At 40.8% G+C, this 26,017-nt stretch overlaps 1 protein-coding gene across 1 annotated transcript; it reads left to right on the forward strand.

The window, feature by feature from the left end:
- The first annotated feature begins 236 nt into the window (after positions 1-236).
- On the forward strand, positions 237-25,488 carry nme7 (NME/NM23 family member 7). Its single transcript, XM_048978094.1, has 12 exons — positions 237-521; positions 4,701-4,802; positions 5,774-5,940; positions 6,210-6,320; positions 7,637-7,687; positions 8,448-8,655; positions 9,282-9,387; positions 13,953-14,017; positions 17,484-17,552; positions 18,750-18,851; positions 22,940-23,047; positions 25,169-25,488. Exons 1-12 carry the CDS (start codon positions 519-521, stop codon positions 25,199-25,201), a joined length of 1,125 nt encoding a protein of 374 aa, XP_048834051.1. The 5' UTR covers positions 237-518; the 3' UTR covers positions 25,202-25,488.
- Positions 25,489-26,017: the final 529 nt, after the last annotated feature.

Genomic DNA, 26,017 nt, shown 5'->3' on the forward strand with positions numbered 1-26,017 from the left:
TATTATCGAACACTTAAAACTTAGAGGATTGTGACGATCATAGTCATGATAGTGCTATTATAACACCTCACAGACAATTTTGCGCTTGAATGAATGAAAACATCCTGAACCTATAGGCAAGTAATATTACATGCGGCATTAGCTAGTGTTACGAGAATAGGAACTACAAGAATAATAGATTGCTATTCATAAAATGCCATAATTTGAAGTTTGGTATAGAATACTACTGCCCTACTGTTGCACAGGCGGAATGACCACCGAAAAGCACGACCAAGAATTACTTCCGGATCACATGCAAAGATCGTTTATTTTATTTATGAATTTGAAAATTCATTACAAGTATAATTTTGCGCTCTGTATGTACTTTGCACGAACTGAAATATAAGGAGTATTTTAAGGATAAATTTCGTATTTTACGTTAGTAGGCGTTAGACCGTTGCTATAGTAACGCACCCTGAAATTCAAAGACAACTATTAGCAGTTTAGCCATCTGGCATCCTGCGAGTATCTCATCAGAAATGGTAAAAAAAATCATTTTCATTTATTCTGTTTCCTTTCATTTTAATCACTATTTGTATATTGAATATCCATTTATACAGCTGTTGCATTAACTTCGATTTGATTGGTTTATTGGTTTTATTTACCTACATCGAGTTATAACCAAACGGCGATATACATAATTATTGCACAAAACTGGTTAACGAATTTTCCCGTATTCGTGTCAAGCTTATTACGATGGCTATGTGGATAAAAAGTTAACATAATTAACCCACCTAACAAAAATTATTTTAAGTTTCTGACCTTTCATAACTAAAATGGTAATGTTTACGAACAAGCTAAAGGCTGTAATTATATATTTGTGATTCCTCGAATACTTTATCTATTGCTGTAGTGTGTTAATGTAGATTCTTCTTGTAATATTTTCCTGTAATTACATCCTTAATTAACGATCCTGATCTTCATACCGCTCCACCTGGTGAAGGTTGCTGTAAAGCATGCTCTACTGGTTGGACAAGACCTCTCTTTTCGGGCCTATGGAATTTAGCTGATTGTGACAGATCCTCAGACGTAGCTGAGTCGGCTGAGGGATCTGATTCTAAGGCTATGTTCACACTGCCATGCTGAAGTGACTCAAATCGGATTTTTTTTGCCTTAATGTGACACAGAACTGATCTTTTCAGGGCTGTGTGGACAAGCAAATCTGATCTTTGCAAATCAGATTTGTGTCACTTTGATATGTGATACTAAATCGGATACGTATCCGATTAGCGTCCATGCGACCTGAATGTGAACGCTCAGATCGGAATTCATGGCTTTTTGCTTATACACATGCGCTGACATCATCAGCCTGCACCGGCAGCGCGGGAAGGTAAAACTGGAGGAGAGCTGCGATAACAGAAAAAGCTAGCTGCTTTTTTTCTCCTTCTCGACCTGCTCATGTACAGCTGATTCACTGTTTGTCGTACTCCAGAGCAAAGTGCGATACATGCGTGAGCTACTAAAGCCTCCATTTTTAATGCAAAGAGTCGTCCCACAGATATGACGTTTTTTGTTGTTGGTGACGCAATTGACCCGTATAGAAATGTATCAATGTGCGCATGCGTGACTTTTCGGAGGACCGATGCGTTCAACATTGCAGTCAGATACAGGTCACTTGTAGTTATGAATGTGAACCGTCAAGATAGACAAATCCGATCTGAGTAAAAATCGGAATTGAACGATGTGGCTGGCAGTGTAAACGTAGCCTTAGAGCATTTCCTGAGTCTGAGAGCCAACCTGAACAGAACTCCCCCTCTCACAGTCCACCCTTTTTAATGATGTCATACTGTAGTTGTTTTGGGTTTAGACGTGCAGATGTTCATCTCTTTTCTTTTAACATTGAGCCCCTCAGGTAAGTACTGGTGGTTCATGTTGAGGCCAGAATTATTATCTCTAAATGGCAAGGGTTTCATGTCTCGCGCCCCATACCTCATTGCGCATGTCCAGCTACAGCTATGTGTTGATATGCCGTCCATGAAAATCACAAACAGTAGGTGACGCAGAATGTGCCCTTGCTGAAGGGTGACCCACTCTAAACAGCTCTGCTTTTGTGGCACATATGCTATCATAACTTTCATACAACGACCAGAAATCCCACAGCAGTGGCTCCGGTGCCTCATATTTCTGGAGCATCTCCAACTGCATGTTCCAGGGTATGCGGTCATATCCCAAAGACACAAAGCACATTTAGAACACTAGCATAAGGAAGAAGAATTTGTAGCTACACTGTTGCCTAGGGTAGAATCTTCTTTTCTTCTTTGGTACTTGGTATAGCCTTTAAAAGGGAGTCTAAATGTGCTAATTGGAAGACACGTCTGATGCTCCTTTTTAAAATAAGGGAATACCTGTTTGCCTGGCCAGGGGTACTTGAACAATGAAGCAACGCATCAACTATGTCACCCCTAAACATTCAGCGCTTTCAACATCTTCCAATTCATTTCATTTACTCTGACAGCATTTCTACTATGTTCACCAGAGTGCATCTCCACCAGTTTAAAAAAAATCCCCCAGAGTTAATCAGCGCTTCCCCAATCCTACTGAACACAACTTGAACATGGCCCTTATCTCCCACTGCTTAGGCCTCAAACATGGAACCAAACCACCCAGTAGTTTCTCTCCATCATCCCTCTTTCCATGAACATCTTCATTCTTTTCCTTTTGGTGTGTCAGTACCTTTCAGCGGTATCAGGAGAACCACATGCAAGCAATGAGCTTAAGCTCCCCTTCTTCTGCTCGTGTCATTTAGACTCGCTTGGCATCCAGTAGAAGGCAGCTTACACAGATTTACTGTAATTAAATAAAAATTCATTCCAGACTTATGTAGGGAATTTTATTGGACATTTGTTTTACATGTTCGAATTTACATTACAACTATTTGCAAAGTTTAAATAATGTGTTTATGTATAGGGAATATTTAAAGTTGATATGTAAATATTTGTGTACATTTATATGGGAAATGGCAAATTCCTGTTAGGCAAAAATCAGAGGTCTAGTTTTTTTACTCGCAATTTTACCATTTTAATTTGTGTAGTTGTAACTCATTTCAGGCAAATTTCCTATTAGATTCTATGTCTTCCTATAAATTGCAGTAGGACCGTCAACCATTAGTGAAATTTGCCCTTTCAGACACTAGGTGGCATTGTGAATTAAGAAAAATGATACTCGAGGCCATTGCTGTGCCAAAGGTTTCATTTGAAAAAAATGACCCTGAGCAAGGAGGAAATAAATATTATATCTAATATTTTGTGATTTATTTTTAATGGTATAACAGCTTGTCCCAAGCTGTACTCGATGGCCACTTTATTGGGTACACCATCTTGTTTATACATGTAGCCTGCTTCTCGGTGAGCCATGTGGCTACAGCTATGTACTTACACTGAGACAGGGCCAAGAGGTTAAGTAACTGTTTGGCTAAGCATTAAATTAGCCAAGGTTCATGACCTAAGCAATTTTAGATGTGTGATTGTTGGTGCCTGAAAGAGCCGCCTTCCTGGAATTTTCACACACCACAGTGTCTAGGATTCGCAGAGAACGGCTCGGTAAACAAAAAAAAGCATCCAGTCAGCACGAGTTCTGTTGGCAAAAACATCTTGTTGATGAGAAAGGTCAGAGGAGCATGGCCAGACTTGTTAAAATTAACAGGAAGACCAGAGGTGAAAGAAACAGTTCAGTACGACAGTGGAGTGAAGAAAGGTTTCTCTGCATGCACAGCTCACCCGTCCTTGCAGATAGTGATGCATCGAGAAGCAAATTCTAGCCAATACCGATAGCCGATCATTTCAAAAACTGACACCAGTTGTTTGGGAGATTCTGCTTAAATAAGTTTAAAGGGACACTCCACCCAAACAAATGAACTAATAATTACATTACAGAAATGTGAAAATTATTTAATTTTTTGTAAGAACACACCACGTCTAGCGTACAACAGTCCCACCGCACTATATTTTGTAATATATGCATCTTTTATATTTTATAACATTTTTAACAGAGAAGGGCTGATCATCAAGTGTGATAAACTCCATAATTTTGAGTAATACCTTTTGATTTTGCTCTGCATGCACTGAATTGTCTTTCTGCTATCCAACAGCTAACAGATTTGCGTTATTCAGCAGTGTATAGCATTCTTTATAGGGATGCGTTTGTTTATCAGAAACTCTTCAGACTCTTCACTGTCTCGCCTTAAGGTGAGGCATCAAATTTGTTGTGCTGACATGTTTATTATTTCATCGTCCTCGTGAAATTTGAGCAGAGTAATGTTTGCCAAATGCATTTATAACATCCTTTTCACTAACATTAAAATAATTCCACATTGCAGAAATTTCTGTAACAGTTTAGTATGCGGGTGTTCAAAGCAATATGGGTCACCATTTTAGAGGGAATTATCGGCTCATTTTTAACCATCGGCTGATACCGAGTTAGCCAGTACAATTGGTGCATTGAATATGTTCTGGAAGCAAACAGCCCTACCCAGTACTGGCTAGGCCTGTGTGGCCGCTGATGAATGATATACCAGATGTACAGATTGTTCTTGTTCAGGCACCTAGAGTAATGTTATATCAAATGGTTTAATAATTCGGTCTTTATTGAGGTTCAGGATTATTTTGAACCCTTTGCCCAGCGTCACCCCCATGCGGCATGAACCCCCCGCCCTTTCCTTACAGGAGGAGCGCTTCGCCTTTCTCGCAGAGTGGTATGACCCCAGCGCTGCTCTCCTCCGACGCTACCAGCTGCTCTTTTACCCTAAAGATGGCTCTGTGGAGATGGTACGCTTGACACACTTTCCCTGGTCAGACTGATCAAAAAAAAAAAAAAAAAAAGCTAAATAACTTTAAAAAAGTTAATTTACATCTGTGAGTATTAAACCGCTTTACAGTTTCAGCAGTTTCAACATATGTAGTACTTGGCATTACAAAACAGGTAGTGTGTATGGTCAGATGTGTATAATTAGGTTAATATACATCACCATTAACACCCCTGCCTCAGATTTCATTTGGTTCTTTTCATCATTTTACACTAATGTGATATTTTAAAACTATGTGATAAAGCAGTTGTCTATGATGTATAAAATGAAAAGTGTGCATGGACATTTCTGAAATATAGGTCGTGTCATTCGTTAATTCTTTTCCTGTGATAAAGATAAAGATTATACACACACACACACACACACACACACACGACTATGGGAAAAAATTAGGAGACCACTGCAAAATTTTTTGTTTCAGTCATTTGTCAATTTGTTTTTTGTTTTCTTGCAAACTCCAGCCTGCCTCTTCACTGCTTTTTACTGATGAAGGTCGTCTTCCTTGCTTTATTGGACTTCAGTCCTGCTTCAGAACCCTGATACAAACTTGTCCTAGCAGTGCACTTCACACCACTTAGTGTTTCCTGTTCCTTTTGAAGGTCACTTGAGGTCATCCCCTGATTAACGAGGCACTGCCAGATAAGTTCATAGTCATCTCTGGAATTAGAACATGCAAACTCCACACACATGTGACCCAGGCGGAGACTCGAACCAAGGTCCCAGAGGTGTGAGGCAACAGTGCTAACCACTGTACCACCATGCCGCCCCCCAGGATTTAACAATGCAGATTTTTTAAAAACCTAGTGGTCTCTTCATTTTTTTCCAGAAGTGTGTGTGTATATATTGTGTATATGATACTGGCCAGACTGCAAAGTTTTATATGAATTTACCTGTGCTTTTTTCATCCAGTTATCATGTTTTTTTCCTATATAGTTTGATATCAAAAACCAGCGGACCTTCTTAAGGCGGACTCGGTACGAGGAGCTGCGGCAGGACGATCTCTTTGTGGGAAACCGGGTGAATGTCTTCTCCCGTCAGCTCAATCTGATTGGCTACGGGGACCAGTACACTGCTAACAAGCTGGGTAGCAAAAAAGAACGGTAACTCGACATTTTAACGGTTTATGTCTTTGGGGTGAAAATATTACATTTCAGGTTGCGCTAGATGTCATGTATAATGTCTCATTGGAAATGGTGGCGTGAAACTGAAATACGTGTGACGATTTTCATTCAGTGCATGATAATATCAGTGCTGATACTGCGGCTGCAACAAAGGTTTTGTTTAGTTTGTGCGTGTATTTTGTAACAACTTCACTTGTCTCCTTTTTTTAGTCTGAGTGGTTGTTTTTCTTTTTTCTTGCTGTTAAAAGAACACTTGCCATGATAAAACCGGATGCTCTGACGAGGATTGGAGACATCATCCAGACGATTTATGACAGAAACCTCATCCTTACAAAAGCCAAAATGACTAAACTTTCTTGGTAAGGCATAAAGGCTGATAAGGTAAAAAGAGACGATGTCAATACCTCACAGTCATTGACACTGAAAGGAAGCCTGCGAGGAAACAAACTCGTCTTGCACATAAGAAAACTGTAATAGCTCAGTGCCTCACTTCATTCCAGTCTTTGACTGGCACCTATTGCTGGGAAGTGATGCTATTATTAGGAAAAGCGCTGCCTCTGAGTCTAAGACGGATCCAGCCCAAAAGGACCACAGAACAAGCATGCCTGGCCAAAAACATTATTATTATTAATAATAGTAATATTTTATTAAAGTCAAAAAGCATGCTAAGGTGTATTGCAATTACTAAATGGCCCGTAAGTGTGACTGTGTGTGAATGGTACTGTGTGTGCGCCCTGCGATGGGTTGGTCCCCTGTCCTGGCTTCTTCCTTGCCTTGTGCCCATCGACTTCGGGGCAGACTTTGAACCCCAGTGACCTTTTGTAAATAAAATGTTTTTTCATTTAGTATAAGCCAAAGTTGATTGAAGTTGAGTTCTACTTCTCAGAGTCGTGTCAAATCACACGGTGAGCTATTTTGTGTGCTGGGAAGATCTCAGAGCTTAGATGCAGGGATGCAGTGTAGAGGTCAGTGTCTTTGATACTCTGCGATGATTCACTGCTCTTGCCATTTACATCACTTTAATGCAGTGAAAGTGTTTACAGAGTCTGCCGACATGGGCCGAGATCAGACCTAACGTAAGCCGAACAGAAGGCGAAAGCAAGCAGGAAATCCAGTAGATAAAAATGATGTAGTGAAGTCACTTCCCAGAGTCTGAGAGTAGAAACTCTTTTCATTGGCAGCACAGGGTGGCAGCAGTTCACCATCCAGGGAGCCTCAGTTAGCTTCCAGAAGAATCGTGACTTTCCCTGTTATATCCCGCTTGTTTATGAACAGCTTTTTCCAAGGGTGTTGCATTGTCAGGTGCCCCAGAGAGCAGTATCATTAAGCAACTGCTTGTCAAAACCTGGAATTATGAAGCTCTCAGTGTGTGTCTGTGTGTCTATTGGCTTAGCAGAAATGGCTTTGTAATGGAAGAATATTTCAGATTTTTTAATTTTAGTTTTCCTGGGAATAAATACGGTTTAGCTTGAAGACCAGAACTACTTTGACTTGTTCATTAACTTTGTGTTTGTCTCTTTCTGTTGCTTAATGTTGCATTTTCTAATTGAATTGAAGCATCATTACATGTATCTAAGGATGACATCAGCTATATCAGATGTGGGTACAGTCAGTACAGAATTGTCAGGCTTCGTCTCCACATTACCACTTACAGTGCCCCTTATCTGTCTTACAGGGAACAAGCAGCGGATTTTTATGCAGAACATCAGTCAAAGTCTTTCTTTAAGTAAGTGTCGCCTGGCTGAGTGATTGACCCAGGCGTGGGGCTTGAGGGTGGGCTTTGAGCAGCCTGAAAGTTGTGCTAATGCTGTCAGCATTTCTGTGACATTCGTTTGACTTTGCAGTATTGTCACTCTAATGAAAGAGGCACAATTTCTGCCTTATGGTTTTGCTGTGGGATGAGTCAATAAAAAAATAATGAAATATTGTAAATTTGAAAATTCTTATTATAATATAGTTTTTTAAGAGTACAGACACGCTGATCTGAAACAACTTGCGTTACATTTTTAAAAGTTAAGCTTGCTGTTCTTCATTTTCCATTCGGCATGTGGGGCTCGATTGCTAAAGGAATATAACATTTAGTGCTGCTGTCAGACTCGCGGTGCTAATAAAACGGCTTGTTGAATCAACGGAGCAAAATAAAGGAACTGCTGGCAGAACTGAAGAAACAGCAGTATGATAAAAACCATTGTCAGGAGGCCAGTTATGTAGCTGGGGAAGCTAGCTACCATGAGTCATACTGGTCAGATTTTAATGTACCAGAATTGTACTGCAAAATAGCATTGCTTGAAAAATACCATATATCTCGGTATAATGTCTGGGCGGTATGAAAAACTGTATGGATGCCAGCCAAGCCAACTATTGCGACAATTGTCTTTTCACAACAATATGATGTCGATATTAATATCGCTTATCGCCCAGCCTTAACTGGAATCTTGCGTTGTTGCCATAAAGATGCTGACAGCTTGGATGTGTTGCCTTTACAGCAACCTCTTACAGTTCATTACCTCTGGTCCTGTTATTGCTATGGAGATCATGGGGGATGAGGCCGTGTCTGCCTGGAGGGAGCTCCTGGGTCCTACAGACTCTGACGCAGCCCGCAGAGAAGCTACGCAGAGCTTGCGTGCTCGGTTCGGCACAGACGGCACCCAGAATGCTGGCCACGGGTCAGATTCATTGGCATCGGCGGCAAGGGTAGGAAGCAACTCCTGAGAATGTTGCCTGAGACATGCTCCTGACTTTAGTGCTTGATACTGAAAATGGTAGACTGCGTACCACAAAGATGAGCGAGAAGATTAGCATGTACCTCATTTGTCTGAGAGTTGCATGGAGCTTACTTAAGTTCTTATAACGACAGCATGGGGCCCATAGCAGGCTATCTGTCATTACCATTGGTGCTTCTATGAAGCTACTTTGGCCTTGCAGCTTCCTTATGCTGCTGTACCTCACAGCAGGTTGTATGGTGGACTTGTAAGCTGAGGTATCTGCTGCTGCACCCCTAAGGAAACAGGAAAACCTATATTCTTGCTATGAATTGTTTAACTCTGCAAATGGCTAAAATGCTAAGGATGCATTGGATGCCGGGGGTTAGGTTAGGGTTAGGTTAGGAGCAAAATGACACTCCTGCCGCTGGACACACTTCGGAAAGTCAGGAGATCAGAAGTCTGTGAAAATCTCAAACATTTCGCGTAAGAATGTAGTTTTTCAGGAATTCACATTTAGTAATGTAGCTAAATGCGAAGACATTTGAATTTATACCACCTTACGGTGAACTGTTGTGCGTTTTGTTTTGGTTACGTGTATTTTTTGACTTCCTATAGGAACTGGAATTTTTTTTCCCATCGACAGTGGGCCGTGGCCCCTCCAACACTGCAAAGTGTACAGACTGTGCCTGCTGTATCATCAAACCACATGCCATTTCAGAAGGTAAGCTGGCTGACGGTCACACCTGCTGTTAGTCACACTGACATTCCACATCCATGAGGTAACACTGGGACTCTCTTCAGAACAGTGTTCTCCTGTATTTTATTTATTAGTTTACTTTAGCAGAATCTTTTTTCCAAATCGACACTTTTTTTTTGTGAACTCAGAATTGGTCATTGAGGGCCTAATGGTGAAATCGCTCATTTCTGGGAATTGAACTGGCAGCTTTCCAATCAGAGACGGCGCCTTATCCCACTGAGCCTCGCCCCGCTCTAATACTCTGCTATATTAACTCTGTGCTATTAAGCCATAAAGCCTCAAACTCAATGGATTACAATAACAATACTTCTTGTATCATTTTTCTGTTATAATTGGATGTATGATGATCTCGACATTGTTCGGTTTTCTTTGCCTGGTTACTTTATTTAGAAGCAGAGGCCTTTTCTCCATAATAAGACTGGCAACATGTAGCATATTACAGAAACTCTGTGTAGTTTTAAATTAAATTGGGCTTGTTTTAAGCTGCTGCTGAACAAATTATTTAGTTTGGGATGATAGGCTAAACCTTAGCTTTTTTTTTATTTGTTTTAAATTCGTTGTGTTATATACATGAGGCACAAAATAGTCTGGTATGTAATGGTTTTTCTCCTCATAACTGAGGAAGAAGTAGCACATTTCAGAAATGAACTGCCTCTGAAATGGTTGCTGATGCTGAAACTCTGCAGGCATTTTTAGATGCCTTGCCTGTGCAGCTGTGAGAGGTCGCTGTCCATTACATAACAGCATGCAATGGAAGGCAATAAAATAAAATAAATTATTCACAAACCGTAAGCTACTTTTTTAAATCTGGCGTTGAATTTTATATTTAGATCACATTTGCTTGGAGATGTTTGTGCATTTTCTATAAAAGTCAGGTGTATTTTGGGTTTATTACAGCAATGAAGCAGACATAATAAGAGTTTTTAAAAAATGTGTGTTGTGTAACTCGGGGGGGAAAAAAGCTGAAAAGCAGAAGATCATTTATAGTCCATAGAGAAGGTCAACCTGTTCATGCGCAGACCAACATGTCTGTGGCAAGACTACTCTGTGGTCATGGCGAACTGCTTTGATTGAGGGGAAAAAAAGTGTGTTGGCTGTATTTTTAAATGCCGTGCCCATGGGGGAAAGCATTCATTCTGATGAAACTGTCCTTATCGGAAGCTGGGAGGGAGCAGACACGTGCACCATCTGTGGGTCCCCGCAAACCAGGTTGGGAAACACTGTAACAGACTCTTGACTTTTTTAATTACTTGGCTCGCTTTATTTCTAATAACATGTTTGATTATCCCTTCCCCATGCGGGTGACTTGTTTGTCACGATTTGAAAGCGGCAATGGTCAATAAAAAACAACCCAAAATGTTTAAACTCTCAGCAAACTATAGCGATCGTACTTTATTTGTTATCTCTCAGAATATACATTTTAACATAAATGGGAAAAAAACGTTAACTCTAATATTAAGCCTAAATATTAGATTGTACTGTGTACGTAGCTACTCTTCCTTCAGTAACCATCAGAAGTCCTGATTCAACAGAAAACACACGAAGACACACCCAGTATCCTCCAGTGGAACTAACCAATCACCAACACAAGGTCAATGCCAGAGTGTAATTTAAAGGGGATTAATTTTGGGATTATCTTTTGATTAGCAGAATCGGAGCTTATTTCGGTACAAAAGAACAGTGAGAAGCTGTCTACTCAACTCTAGCTATACTTCTCAGACTGACTTGCCAAGGGCATGATGTAGACTTGTAATGCTATGTTAAAATAAGCTAACATTTAATAATCTCTTATCGACATATACTACAGTTGTAATTTGCATTTGTCTCAGTGTAAATTTAGTTATTTTGAAAAACTGATGATTAAAGTATAATACATTTAAGTTCTGTTTATAAATTATTATTACAAAAATGCCAGAGTTGTTACACTATTTTCAGGCACATTTTTGTTGTACTTAACTTCAGCGATAAAGGGAATAACTGTGATATGACAGGGATCGAGAACAGTGTTTATCATATTAATGCTTTAATGCGCTGTACGATAAACACCAGTAATGGGCACATTTCCCCTTCGCTCTCTAATACCGGCTGCCTGCATTGTTGTCCTTTAGGTGTGTGGCTTCCCACCTCAGCATTTCTGAGGATACTCAGACGGATTGTGTTTCAATGAATGTCGCACTTTGTCTATTTTTTTCAACCCTGACATTGACCAAGGGTGTTTAGAAAGTATCATTTTCCTTTCCTTGTTATAAAGAAGGTGTGCAGTGATGCATTTTATGTAACAGCAAGTACTGGCCAGTCACATGTTTTTTCTTTTTTCTTGTCATGTGAGCCTTGGGTTTATTTTCATTTCATTTCCTCTGAAAGTGAGTAATTCATAAAAAAAATGCATATATTGACCCTCTGGATGTTTGGCATGTTAACCTAAGCTTGGTAAAAGTGACAGGCTAAAATACACATAGTTTGGTGGAAAACTGATTTTTGTTTGGTTGAATTGAACGTCTGACAGTGGCGGCATGGTGGTGCAGTGGTTAGCACTGTAGGGGGCAGCATGGTGGTGCAGTGGTTAGCACTGTAGGGGGCAGCATGGTGGTGCAGTGGTTAGCACTGTAGGGGGCGGCATGGTGGTGCAGTGGTTAGCACTGTTGCCTCACACCTCTGGGACCCGGGTTAGAGTCTCCGCCTGGGTCACATGTGTGCGGAGTTTGCATGTCGTCGTGGGGTTTTCTCCGGGTACTCCGGTTTCCCCCCACAGTCCAAAAACATGCTGAGGCTAATTGGAGTTGCTAAATTGCCCGTAGGTGGATGGATGGATGGATGAATGAACGCCTGCCACATGTATTGGCAGTCAAATATGTCTGTGATTGCCAATAAAGGATGCATGTATAATGAGGTTTTATGTTGGTGATATTCTGGGTTGATTTTATGTGATGTCTGTCTTAGGCCACATACGTCCTTATTGTTTATTTAAGAGTGGCCTGGACCAGGTAAACATAATATCACAGACATGGCCTGTAGCAAAATAGAGATTGTGGCATAGTTTTCATTAGTTTTATAATTTATGCACTGTAAATTTCTGTTTTGATTAATATAACTATAGATTTAGATAGAAGTGTTGTGCTTCTTGCTTTTAATGCTGTATGTGTTGTTAGGAAACGGGGGCTTTGCGGATTTAAGCAGCTTCCCAGAGATTTTTTTCTGTTTCCTCAAGTGGAACACTCAAGTATAGATATAATCATGAGAACCTCCATGGTCGCAGCGTAAAGAGGCCACCTTCTTCCAGCTAAGCTCATTCCTACTCGCACCTCTGAACTCCCACTTTAAACTTGTTTCTGTTGGCTCTCAGCAATTGCTCTAAAATAATCATTTCATATGACATTTGTCATGCCCTGCTCGTCGGCTCCTCATGTGTGCCACGCCCCCGGATTACCCACGTGTGTTTCCCGGATTGTACCCAGCTGTGTCTGCTTATTTTCAATCAGTCCTTTGTATTTCAGTCCGTGTCTTACCCGAGTCCTTTGTCCGTCATTGATGTCAGTCGATGTTCGTGCCCTTGTTCCTGTGAATAAACCCCTTGTCAGCCCTGAATTCGGCTTGTCTGCTCGTTCCTGCCTGCTTGCCCGCACGATCGCCGCTTCGCCCGACCGCGTCCCGTGACAACATTAATCTTCAGTGTTGTCAGTGTAATCTGCAGCTTGCTGGTTTCCAACAACGTTTTGCACAGTTATATTCCTAACTCACTTGAAACTTCCTTTTTACAGTTTTGTTTTTCTGCATAAATCCTCTATATGTGCAGTATTTTTTTTCCATTTTTTTTATTTCTATTTCTTGCTGGTTTATAACCACATAAAATATTTTATGGATTTCCATCCATCCATCCATCCATCCATTTTCCAAACCGCTTATCCTACCGGGTCGCGGGGGGTCCGGAGCCTATCCCGGAAGCAATGGGCACGAGGCAGAGAACAACCCAGGATGGGGGGCCAGCCAATCGCAGGGCTATTTAATGGATTTGGATGAGCAAATTTTTGGATGATTCAATGATTTTTGGATGAGCTAAACATTTTAGTGTTCCGGAAATGTCTTGAACTAGCAAAGTCCATCCTTTGAATTAGTCCACATTTAAAGATAAACTATGTACCAGTACCGCGGTAGTGATGGTGGGCCTGGGCACATACAGATGGAACTGTTCACTGCATTCACAGGGAGCGATACCGTACGATCCATCAATTGTGCCTGACAGGTATGTGTGCGTGGTTATAATAATAAGAGGAAATGTGCTGTTTTCTTTCACTTTGTTCATTTTGTCTTAGTAATTCCACGGGCCATTTAAGAACTGATAATGTATAGCCGAGTCTGTATTGCGATTTTGTCTCCCAGTAAGTTGTTATGGAATTGACCCACCGACACTATCATTTCTGGCTCTGCTATTGGCTACTACTGTATAGGGAATATATATAAGAAGCACTGTTTGTATAGGGGGAGATTTATAATCATCCAGTAACTTCAATTTGTCATCTATCTGAATGCAGCTCTCACTGGGAAGATCTTGAACTCCATTAACCAAGCAGGATTTGAAATCTCAGCCCTTCAGATGGTAAGAGTAACTTGACCTTATTATCTATGGATCCATTTTTCGTAAGCATGTATTGATTTGCAGAGTCATGGCAAGTCTCTAGCCCTGGGGTGGAGAACCTGATCCATGGAGGGCTGGTGTGGGTGCAGGTTTTTGGAATGACCTCTCACTCAAGCATTGGTTCTCAACTCCAGTCCTGGGGATGCTCTGTTATTGGCTGATTGAGAGGCCATCCCAAAAACCCATAGACCCACCAGACCTCCATGGAACAGGTTCTCCACTCTTGCTGTAATGTAGAGTCTAATGTAGGAGCCATAATTAACCAAAACTCCAGGCTCCCTACAATTATGCAAGATCCACTTTTTGGTGACATCAGGATCCCCTCTCTCATAACAAGATGACTAAACTCAGGACGGCAGCAGATTCTTAACAGATGACCAAAGCAAAGAGCAGAGGAACTAGCGTTGACACCACAGTCACAAAGCAGAAGTTGAAAGATCTGTCCTAGAGAAGTCCTTTGAATGATCCTGAACTCTGTGCAGTCTGCAATGGTGATCATCTGGTTCAGTCAAGATTTCCTAAGTAAATCTCATAAGGCAAGAGTGGAGCTACTGAAGATAGAAGGATGTGTTTTGACTATTTTAAACAGGGAAAGAGTTGTAAAAACCGATATACTTGCTCAACGTGCTCTCAGAATAAATCAAGTGTATTGCAGAACCCAAAGGCCGAAAGTAGGTCCTACAGTAACTTAGAGTATGATAAAGCAGTCAGCAGCAGCCTGGTCTCACTGAAACCAGGGGGCTTGAGTCATGTGTTTGCACTCTTGTGTCATACCAGGGTAAGTCAAGTTCTAAGCCAAAGTTGTTTAAATAAAATAGCTTAAACTCATGCTTTTCTTGATCCAAGGAATTCTGCTAAATGCAAAATGTAAGCACTGTCAAATTCTTTGGCACACTGTGGAACAAAACAAGCCTGTGAAATCCCGTTAAACAAGGGACCGGAAGTGTGTGATTTGGAAGAAAATTGTTTCATGGAGTTGCCAGATATTTATTCTCAGGAAGAAATTCCTGTAAGCGAAACCCATATCTGTACTGATGCTGAGATTGATTTGCTAACTGGAATAAATGCAACAAACTTAATGGAACCGTGGAGATAAATTGTCAAGATAATGGGCCTTTTGCTGTCAAGACATTGCTAGGTTGGGTTCTTGAATGGATTTCAGGGTGAAGATGTTTGTATCAGTAATCAAGCGTGTGTTCGTGAACATCGCATCTTCTGTGGAAACCCTTGGTGAATCATTAATCAAACAACACAACCATGACTGTCCAGAGAGAAGATACATAGAAAAGAGACGTCACAGGAAGATCCAAGGTTTTGTAATGATAATGGACAACTTCTAAATTTATTGATGGACATTATCACCAAGTCTTCTAAGCTTAGAGAAAAATATTGGATTCCAAGTGCTAATGCTTCAGATAGAAAAAATAATCCATGACTATATCATTTGTAAAAGGTTCGACACAAATGTTGGAGAACAAAGAATGGTTGACCTGCCATCTTACAGATCGACTCCTGACCTCCCAGGAGTTGCCGATTTTGGACCAATAGAGATGCGGTGTGGGCGTGGCATGGTCAAACCCTGCAGTGGTATTCGCTTGTCTCAAAGGTTAAGCTGTATATTTGGAAGTGGCTCATTCACTCGACACTGACTCATGCATAAATGTTTGCAGACATATTATTTCCAGAAGAGGCCAGGTGAACGAGCTGTGATCAGATAATAGAATCAACTTTGTCTCCACAGAAAGGAAATTAAAAGCAGCTGTGAAGTCGTGATACATAAAGCAAATTGAATGTAGTCTACTTCAAAAGGTAATGAAATGGTCTTTTAACCCTCCTGCTGGAATCGATCATGGTTGGATATGGGAAAGAGGATGGTAAAAAGGATTTTTTTTTCGTCTGTCACGAAGCAAGGCTTTAGATGATGGTCTTCAAACAATCGTGTGTGAGGTGGAGGCCATTTTTAATAGTCACCCAATGACAATAGTTTCAGACCATCCAAATGACCTAGAACCATTGACGCCAAAACAAGGTACAACCTGTTTTGCTACCAGCCTTGTTCGGAAAGCAGGATCTCTACACCAGATGACCAGTTTTGGACACGCCGAGTATGGGAATACCTCCCGCTCATATAAGAACGGCAGAAATGGTGCCATATCAGATGGAACTTCCAATCAGGGGATGTTGAACTGGTAGCCGATACCTTGGCACCACATGGCTCATGGATACCATGCACTCATGGATACACTTTAGAGATGCCAGTTAACATGTAAAGTAAGGGAGATGCCATACATGAGAGCTGGGATTCAGACTCCTGACCCTGGAGGTGTGAAGCACTGTGTACCAGTACTGGATGTATTTATTTATTTACAAGCTTGTTATCCTTATGTAATAATTTGATTACTGAGATGATTTTGATAGCACAAGTTGCTGTGTATCGCACAGTAACGCAGGGAGAGCAAAGTAAGAGGCACAGGCTTATACCTTCTGAGAAGCAGACTGCAGGGCTCTCCATTTTAATAAGCACTATCTGCAGAGATGAGTCACCACACTCCTAGTGGAAAGGACTGACAAAGCTAGTAGCAACCCTCTGCCTGTCAGAGGCGAAGATGTGAGATCTGCAGTCATGGGAAAGCAGGCAGCATGTGAGCCTGGGCCCAAGGTGAGCGCATCACCTTGGCTGCATACTGTATGTCCTTAGTGCTGCGGCAGAAGCGAGATTTCAGTAATACAGCATTCTCCCAAGCATGTAGTCCCATCTGCTTTAGCCCAAGCTGACATCCTCCAAGGTGATTACAGCACCGTCGCCTTACATCTCTGGGACCAGGGTTCAGGTCTCCATCGTGGCTCCATGTGTGTGGAGTTTGCATGTTCTCCCCTTGTCATTGTGGGGTTTCTTCCGCGGTCTTTGGTTTCACCCTATAGTCCAGAAACATGCTAAGGTGAATTAACATTGACAAATCGTCTGTGTCTGTGTGTGCCCTGCATTGGATTGGCATCCCATAGTCCCCAGGATAGGCTGAGGAACTCCTCCCCCCGAGCCTGAATGGAGCAAATGGTACCAGAAAAGGGATGGATGGGTGGCTAGTCCTATGCTTGGTCTGGAAGTTCCAGAAAAAATGGATTAAAGGCAGGGAATAACCCATGATGGGTTGCCTAACACAAACCCAACACAGAACACACCCTTCACAAACACAGATCGGCAGCTCCAGTTCACCTCAGCATGTTTTTGGACTGTGGAGGGAATCCGGAGACCCTGGAGGGCAATAGTGCTAACATCAGACACCTGGATATCAAGATTTAGTTTTATTTATTTACCTACCAAATAATTCATGAAGCTGGGCAGTTTGCCAAGTAAAAACGTGACTTCAGTCAGTGTTTCCAAAAAGGCACTGTATTCACAGAGTATGCTTGCTTTCTCCCCCCACAGTTCAGCATGGATCGAGTCAACGCTGAAGAGTTCTTTGAAGTTTACAAAGGAGTGGTGGCTGAGTACCCTGTAAGTATGCATGGTGTGAAAGGCTATAGGGTATTGTTAATGTGGTAGGGCACTCATCATTTTCAATTGCTCCAGTGATATATTCAGTAACATAATGTATTTAAGTTATTGAAAAGTGTTTCATTTTCATACGCTGGTTGAGTAATATGACACAAGTTAGTGACTTCACAGCAAGTCAGTGCACAGTGAATTACTTTTGATTTTCTTACATTTAAATCTGATTTGTGTGCTGTACATCTTAAAAATTTACAGTCCACATTGTTAAAATACATTTCTATTTGACGACTGGTATTTTGGGTTTGATTACTGGAAAGGGGGACTAAATTAGGTTTTGGGTTCTGAATAAGGTCATGATGAATATATGTGCAACAGCTGGTCTGGTATTTGTCACAATCAAGTGGACTAAACATGCAGGTCAATGACCACTCTGTCAAACAGGATTTCTGTAAAGAATGACTTCTATTCCTAAATATAGACATGTTTATTAAAGAGCAGTGTATAGGAGAAGATGACCTCTTGTATTACTGCTGGTGTATTTGGGCCAGTTCAGAAATAGGGATTTTGGTGTCATTCAGAACGTAATGTTCCTGATGTTGCTGTGGGAAAGCCTCAGGTCAGGCTGGTGAACAGAACCACATGACAGGGGGGGTTTGCAGGGGACCTGGTTGCATTCCCCTTTGTAAAGACAGTGAAAAAGTAAGCCAGGAAAAGACCTCAAGACTCTAATGCTGGGTAAATAAAGGAAAAGCTGTACAGTATATTTCAGTAACTGGGGAACAAAGACACGGGTGGGAACAAGGACCTATGAAGATGATTTATAACTCTTCTCATTTCATATACAGTAACTTCCACCCATAGTTGTATTTCTCTGACACAGAACTGTATGCATTACTATGGCAGTTAACACTAATGAAAATCATCAAGTGGCATAATATACAAGTGAAAGAGCAACCAGGAGAAACGTTCTACTTAGATTTCGTTGGGAATGTTGCTCTCTGTTCTTACTCCTTTGGTGGTTTGGTGGTTCTGCTTTGAGAAAACTGCTGGATACTTTATGTTTAGACCGTAAAAGCAAATTTTGTTTAGTTTTTTAACTTAAAGCAGTTCCTACAAAAATAGACAACAATAATCTCAATTTGCTTAGGTTTCTCCTTATGAAAACATTGATGGCATTTTCTGCTGTCTACTTCCTGGCAGAGTATGGTGTCCGAGCTGTGCTCTGGACCTTGTATGGCCCTGGAGATCCACGGAGCTGAGGCTCCAAGAAGATTTCGGGATTTCTGTGGACCAGCAGACCCTGTGAGTTACTAATTGGGCTTTTTCTCAGTTGTGCCAATAACTTCTTTTCTTCTCCTACTGGTCAATATGAGAAGCTTAGGCTGGTATTTATGGTCATTATCTCATGGACTTTGATCTTGCAAGCATTCTATTTCATTCAGTAAAACTACTTGCATACTTCTTATTGAACATTATTAATCCTTATACTGATTGCTTGCATATTAGACTATTTTTTAGGGCAAATATATGGGGGCGGCATGGTGGTGCAGTAGTTAGCACTGTTACCTCACACCTGGGTTACATGTGTGTGGAGTTTGCATGTTCTCCCCATGTCATCATGGGGTTTCCTCCGGGTACTCCAGTTTCCCCCCACAGTCTAAAAACATGCTGAGGCTAATTGAAGTTACTAAATTTCCCGTAGGTATGCATGTGTGCGTGAATGGTGTGTGAGTGTGCCCTGCAATGGGCTGCCCCCCCCCCCGTCCTGGGTTGTTCCCTACCTTGTGCCCATTGCTTCCGGGATAGGCTCCGGACCCCCCGTGACCCAGTAGGATAAGCGGTTTGGAAAATGAATGGATGGATGGATGGATATATATATATATATATATATATATATATATATATATATATATATATATATATATATATATAAAAATATATAACTGTGTGTCTCCTAGTAGGCATATAAACAGAGGCTTTGGCAAGAGATTTCTGTGCAGCTTTGTTGTTACCCTAAGACAGGGGTTGTGAATACTCTGGATGTCAGTAGAACAGTCACAGAGGGTCACAGAGACACTTTTTAAGTCAGTGTGATCTCATCTCATTGATTGGAACACCTGACTCCAGTTTTCGGAGACGTCATTAGCCTATGGTTTGCATACTTTTTCCAGCTTGCACCGTGAATGCTTAAATTATTTATTCAGCATTGGCAAGTAGTAGTACTATTATTTGCTCATGAATTTAAGCAGGTTCTGTTTATCTATTATTGTGATTTAGTTGAAAATCAGAGTATTATCAGTAATTAATGTAGAAATACAGATATTATGAATGGTATGCATTTTTTTTCTTGCAGTTGTAATTTAAATGTTGGAATCATAATAAATCATTCATCTGCTAGTTAACAACCAATATAAAGAGTTCCACAGAGCACCCATTACCATGTAGGTCAGAATTGTTTTGCAAAAGGGTAAACACAGCAACAATAAATAAATAAAACACTTAGTCCTTAGGATCTGGTTATGAAGAGATTATAGGGAGTGCTAGAAGTATACTAGGATAGCCGGAAGTAGAATATATAATGATTTATAGAAAACAATATCAAAATCATGCTTCCAGTTTTGGTCGCTTTATTGTAAAAGGAAACCTCAAAATGAAGCCAACGCATGTCTGAACAGATTAATTGTATGATACACAGGAAAGGAAGTTCTTTAGTATCTCTAATGGGCCACTTTGGGGGGTTTGGTTAAATTAATGTATTTAATTCTCTTAATGGCCTGCGACCCAGTAGGATAAGCAGTTTGGAAAATGGATGGATGGAATTCTCTTAATGGAAGATGAATGGATGGAACTGAGCAATGCACCCCTGTGAAACGAATTTTTGCATCTATATGCAGACAGACTGACCACAGTTTAAGTTGTTAAGACGAACATCACAGTCATATTGATTCATACTTATTGCAAAGGATCTGGATTTAGGACCTAGTGAGTTCATAAAAAAATATGGGAATTAAAATATGGGAATAACCCAGGACGAGGCAATAATCTGTCGCAGGGCCCACTTGAAGATTAATGAATTATTGGTCCTGACTTACAGGACTTAAATTACTTAGATTTGAAGACTTGTTGCTTGCATATAGTTACCGCCTTATTTATATTTACTGCCTTGTTGCATGTCTTCACTGGGTCCTGGTTAGTGTTAATATCATTGTAACACGACAGCACTGTCCAAACACTGTCTGAATATTGTTGGTTCCTTCAGAATTTATTTCTGATGGTATTATAAGAATTTATTTATGTTTAAACCTTTTGTTTATCTCACAGTGGAATTGGCAAGAAACCACGTTGTGCTCACTCTTTTTTAGCCGTGCTACACTGGCTTAGTTTGTAGTGATCACGTTTTTAATCACAGATAATACAGCAGTCATTCACACAGTGGCTAATTCATCAAATCTCTGAACAAAGATGGTCAATAATTGCATGAGTGAAAAATTAAATAACATTAAATAACAAGGAATATGGAATGACTGCATTTAAAGCTAAAATTAACACGTTGTCTGTTTCACCTATGTAATGATATGCAAGGTCAAGATGACCTTGGTTTACACGTGAGATTTGCAGGGTCATTTTGAGAATTTTGATATATATCATTGTAGTAAATTCTTTTCCCACTTTACTTGAGATTGTAACACTTGGAGTGACCAGACCCTTGTATTTCATATACTGAGCTACAGTATTTCAACATTTGCATTTATTAATTAGATGCTTTTGTCTAAATCAGCATACAAGTGGGGAACAGTATTTAGCAACCTATGAGCAGGTAGGATAATGTGATAATACTGCAGACCTTGGGAACCGACCCCACAACCTGTCGGACTCGGAATCAGATAACCTAATGACACACACTGTAGAGTTTGATGCAGGTGGCTAATTTATGTTAAGCTAGCTAGCCTCCCACATTCAATCACCAGTGCCTTGAAAAATCTGTACATGGCACCAGTGGGATGGACCATCAGAACCTGGCCACCAAGCCCAGTTTATAAATGCAAAAAACTAAAAGTACATGTGTATAAGAAGCTCTTTCAGAAAGCAGATTACTTTTGGCCAGAACCTGAAAAGAGCAGGACCAAGGGACATAACTGTCTTTAGCTGCTGTTGCAACCTTGTTACAAGGTTTTTCTGATGAAATGGGACTGAAGGCAGGCAGGCAGACAGACAGACAGACAGTCATTCAGTCAGTGAGCTGTAGTTCAGGATCTAATTTACATGTCTGCTTTACTTCTCCAAAGCATAAATAGTATTTTGAAAGGGAAAGCTACTGCATTGCTGAGCTATCTGAAAACCAGTTACGTTAGCAAGTTATACAAATTTGATATTTGGACTTTCAGCATGCTTCAGCAGAGTTATTTATACGCACAGTTGCATAAACATTATATACTGTATAGATACTGTATACTTAAGCTATTGCTGATGCTGTGCCATTTGTTTTCATATTATCTGCTAGCAAGATGCGTGCAAGCAGTCTATTGCTGTTATTTATGACGTTTTACATGTGACTTAAGGCTTGGGGGGGTCCCAGTTCCCCAGCTTTCCATAGCATCTGACATGAGTGTCAGGTTTCTATGCCTCAGCCTTTGTGCCTCTGAACAGATGGATACAGGACAAGAACAGCTGGCTGGCTGTGTAATTTTCAATTTAACTTGCTTTCTGACAGGTTTTAACGGTCTGTGACTTAGGAGTCAATGTCAAGGTGAAAATGGTACAGCGTTCTCCCTAGAATGCTAAAGAACTGTTGTACCAAATGAAGTAATGCTGCAATGAGTCTCAGACTTCAATAACGTGTAATAGATATTTGCCTAGTCTAGACATTATTTGGAGTATTTAGTTAAGGGGCAAAGATGAATGCCTTCATCCTGTACAGGTCAGAAACAGATCAAATGCCACCTTATAATTCAAGCCTTATATATCTGACCCATAGGTTTCAGTATTTCTTTGCATAGTGTACAGGAAATGAATATTAAGATAAATGTTTGAGTATCTGTCATTTGTTACCCACTAAATCTTCTGCTGAACTGTTGCTGAAATTTTATCTAGGCTCTTCGTCAATCCTCCAGCACAGTTTATATCTGTGAAGCCACATTTTGTGTCTCAATGTCAGCATAAAAAGATTTAAATTGCTTGAACCTGGATCTGTTCCTCTGTGCTTGGATAACAAAACCAATACTTGAGGTTTGTTAATGTTCCTGCGTTGCTCATCAATACATCAAGATGAGTACTCCATTTACGGACAATTGTATCAGTACCGTTTATGAAATGGCATGCTGTCGATGGCTCTAAGTATTAAACTGTACATTTAGTACAGCTGAACTGTTTAACCCCCATCTTTTTGCCAGGACATTGCCCGCCATCTTCGGCCAGCTACGCTACGTGCACTGTATGGCAAAAACAAGGTGCAGAATGCAGTCCACTGTACGGATTTACCAGAAGATGGAATTTTGGAGGTGAGTTAAGTTCTCAGCAGTCACTTCCTTAGGTAATTCTGCTTGTTAACAAACGTGCTTCTCCAAACAGTGAATTATGTGACTGCAGTTGAATATACTGAGCATGCAGACAGGGTCAGGAGATTTGTGTGCTGTGCAGTGCAGCTAAGCATTAGAATGGCCAATGTGTGATCTTAGCAATTTTAAACATAGTGTGATGTTGGTGTCAGTCAGTAACATGCACAGACTTTTCAGGGGGCAGGTCTTTGAATAAAAGGGCGTGGCCAAACTGGCTGGTGGGGGGGTCCCTTAGTAAATTTTGAGTAACCGCTGAAAAGAGGACATCAAAAGAGGGCACTTTCATTGGTTGAGGTGAAAGGGGCTGGGGCTCATCAGGCACCTTCAGCTCATGCGTAGCTCACCCCTCTGCACATGCCCTGTTCCTTGTTCAGCCACCCTACTGGGATTTACATGCCCTATATTATCTGTAGTTTACTGAGAAGGGTGTGATTTGGGGGGGTTGGGGGGAGAGAGAAAACATCCAGTCAGTGCCAGTTCTTTGGGCAAAAACACCCAGTGGAAATTGGGGTAGTGTGTGGCTCTGTTGGGAGTCCAGAAGTATGCTGGTTCAAATCCTTTGGCTGGCAGAGTAATCCTATCACTGATGGACACTTGAGCAGGGCTTTTAACCCCAGCTGCTGCAGAGTGCCGGATAATTGGCTAACCCTGCTCACTGACCCCAAGCTTCACTGTAACCTATATGTATTTGTGTGTGGGCGTGTCATAGAAGAGTAAGGTGTGATATGCGAAGGTTCTGTTTCTTGCTACATGCATAATGACAATAGAAGGATTTCTATTTTAGTCACATTGAAGCTCCCAGGAAGGCTGCAAATGCAAAAATCCCCAGCTCAGTACAACAGTGGTGTACAGAATTGAATCTCTGAATTCACAACCCTTAAAGCAGTTTAAGGGGGTCCTACCTGTGGGGCAGAGTGGAGGCTCTGAGGCTAGGAATCTGTGCCAGCAGTTGGAAGGTTGCTGGTTCGAATCCCATAGATATCAGGAGAGATTCTACTCCGTTGGGCCCTTGAGCAAAGTTCACAATCTGTTCTATTCCATCCAAACTAGTGTGGTGCTGAGGTATCACCTACCCCACAGCTGGGATAGTTTGTCATGTGGTTGGCGCGGCAACACGCTTATCAGCACACCTTACCTCTTCCTTCTATTACCAACCACCACATAGGGGGTAACTAATGAAATGACCACTGAGTGTACTGCCATGATAAAACGTTGCTTTGTATGTCTAATTTGCATCTTTAATTTCAGTCAAGATTATTACTTTAGTCTTATCAGATTACACTCATATAATGCAGTTTTATGCCTAAGACTGCTACACTTACACAATATTGTAAAAGTATGTGGACACCCCTATCAATTAGAGGAATTGCCTAATTAAGCCATGCCCATTGCTGACACAAATGTATAATTAAGCACAGTCACATGGCAACAGATCTCCAACAACAAGTATTGGCAGCAGGAAGAGTTATACAGAAGAGGTTAGTAACTTTCCGCTTGGCATCACAGGACTCCCTCTTTCCAACAAGTCAGTTTGCTACATGCTTTGTTAGGGCTGCCCTGCTGAAACGTTACTGAAGTGATTTCTGAAGGTCAAAAGTAACAAGTTATAAAGTATTAGGCCAAACAAGCTCACAGAAAGGAACCTGATAGCCCAACATCAATACCCAACTTCAAAGGCAGCAAATCCCACAAGCAATGTTCCAGCATCTAATGGAAAGCTTTCCCAGAAGAACGGAGGCTATTATAGCAACAATGGGCTGACCATCTTCAAATTAATACCCTTGGATTTCAGAATGAGAAGTTTGGCACATACTTTTGGCCATATAGTCGTATAATCTTTGTTCTGCAGAAAGAAAGCAAATCAATGGGACTGGTACTGGACTGGTGCGTTTCAGCGATCCTTCTTGAAAATGTGGCACGAGGGGCCAACAGAGCCATTGTGCATATCCCAGTGCTACTCAATAAGAGCAGCCGGTTCACATTTTCTGGTCACCATGCTTTGCAAAACGCGAACATGGGTTTTAAAGAAGTTCATGTCGATTATTTTTGTTTCTTTATTTACAGGTGCAGTATTTCTTCAAGATTTTAGATGGATAACGTGTGTGCGAGTAATCGATGACAAAGAAATGAAGTATTACTTTTATTTTCCCCTACTTAAATTACAAGAACAGCTGTTCTTCTGTATATTTTCATGTTCAACACTTTTTTTTCATACATCTTAACACCCAACAAACTCTTAATACATCTGGTAAATACATTGTCTTTTAGTATCTACTATCCTTAAACCTGTGACTTTGGTATTTTATTTATATATTACAGGTTTCTGCAGGAAAAAAAAAATATTGTACAGCTGCATAAATATAAAAATTCTTCCATCATGAAAATGGCTTGGACATTCATTTGAAAGTAATGTTTTTCAAAACAATGGTTTCGAAAAGCACTGATTTATACCATTATGGTAACTGCCTTGCAAACTGAAGCAATTCTACACAGCAGTATAAAAGAAAATAGGAACATTTCATTTCCGATAGGAGGATTACTACGGCTGCATTTCAGTTTCCGTGTGACGGTGCTCCTCTGCCTTCGGTGTAACACGTGAAAACCTACACTGTACATTGTCACTTCCTGACACGTAAGCTTGCAGCGATAAGACCATGCCATTCCAGTATTTTTCTGTTGAAGTATGTGGGCACATATATGTGCATATAATTATATAGCAACACATCATGGACTGGTGAAGCTGAACAGAAGCAACAGAGCATTGGACCATTGGTATCTATATTACTATACACACGAAAAGTGTGCGTGTGTGTATATGTCATGCAAGGCAGCAGCAGTAGGACAGCTTGCAAAATTAGTAGTGAAACTATAATTTACAGTAACAAATTAACAAAATGTCCCATGGCTCAAGGA

This window comes from Brienomyrus brachyistius, chromosome 16, assembly GCF_023856365.1.
Source record: "Brienomyrus brachyistius isolate T26 chromosome 16, BBRACH_0.4, whole genome shotgun sequence".
Classification (NCBI taxonomy): domain Eukaryota; kingdom Metazoa; phylum Chordata; class Actinopteri; order Osteoglossiformes; family Mormyridae; genus Brienomyrus; species Brienomyrus brachyistius.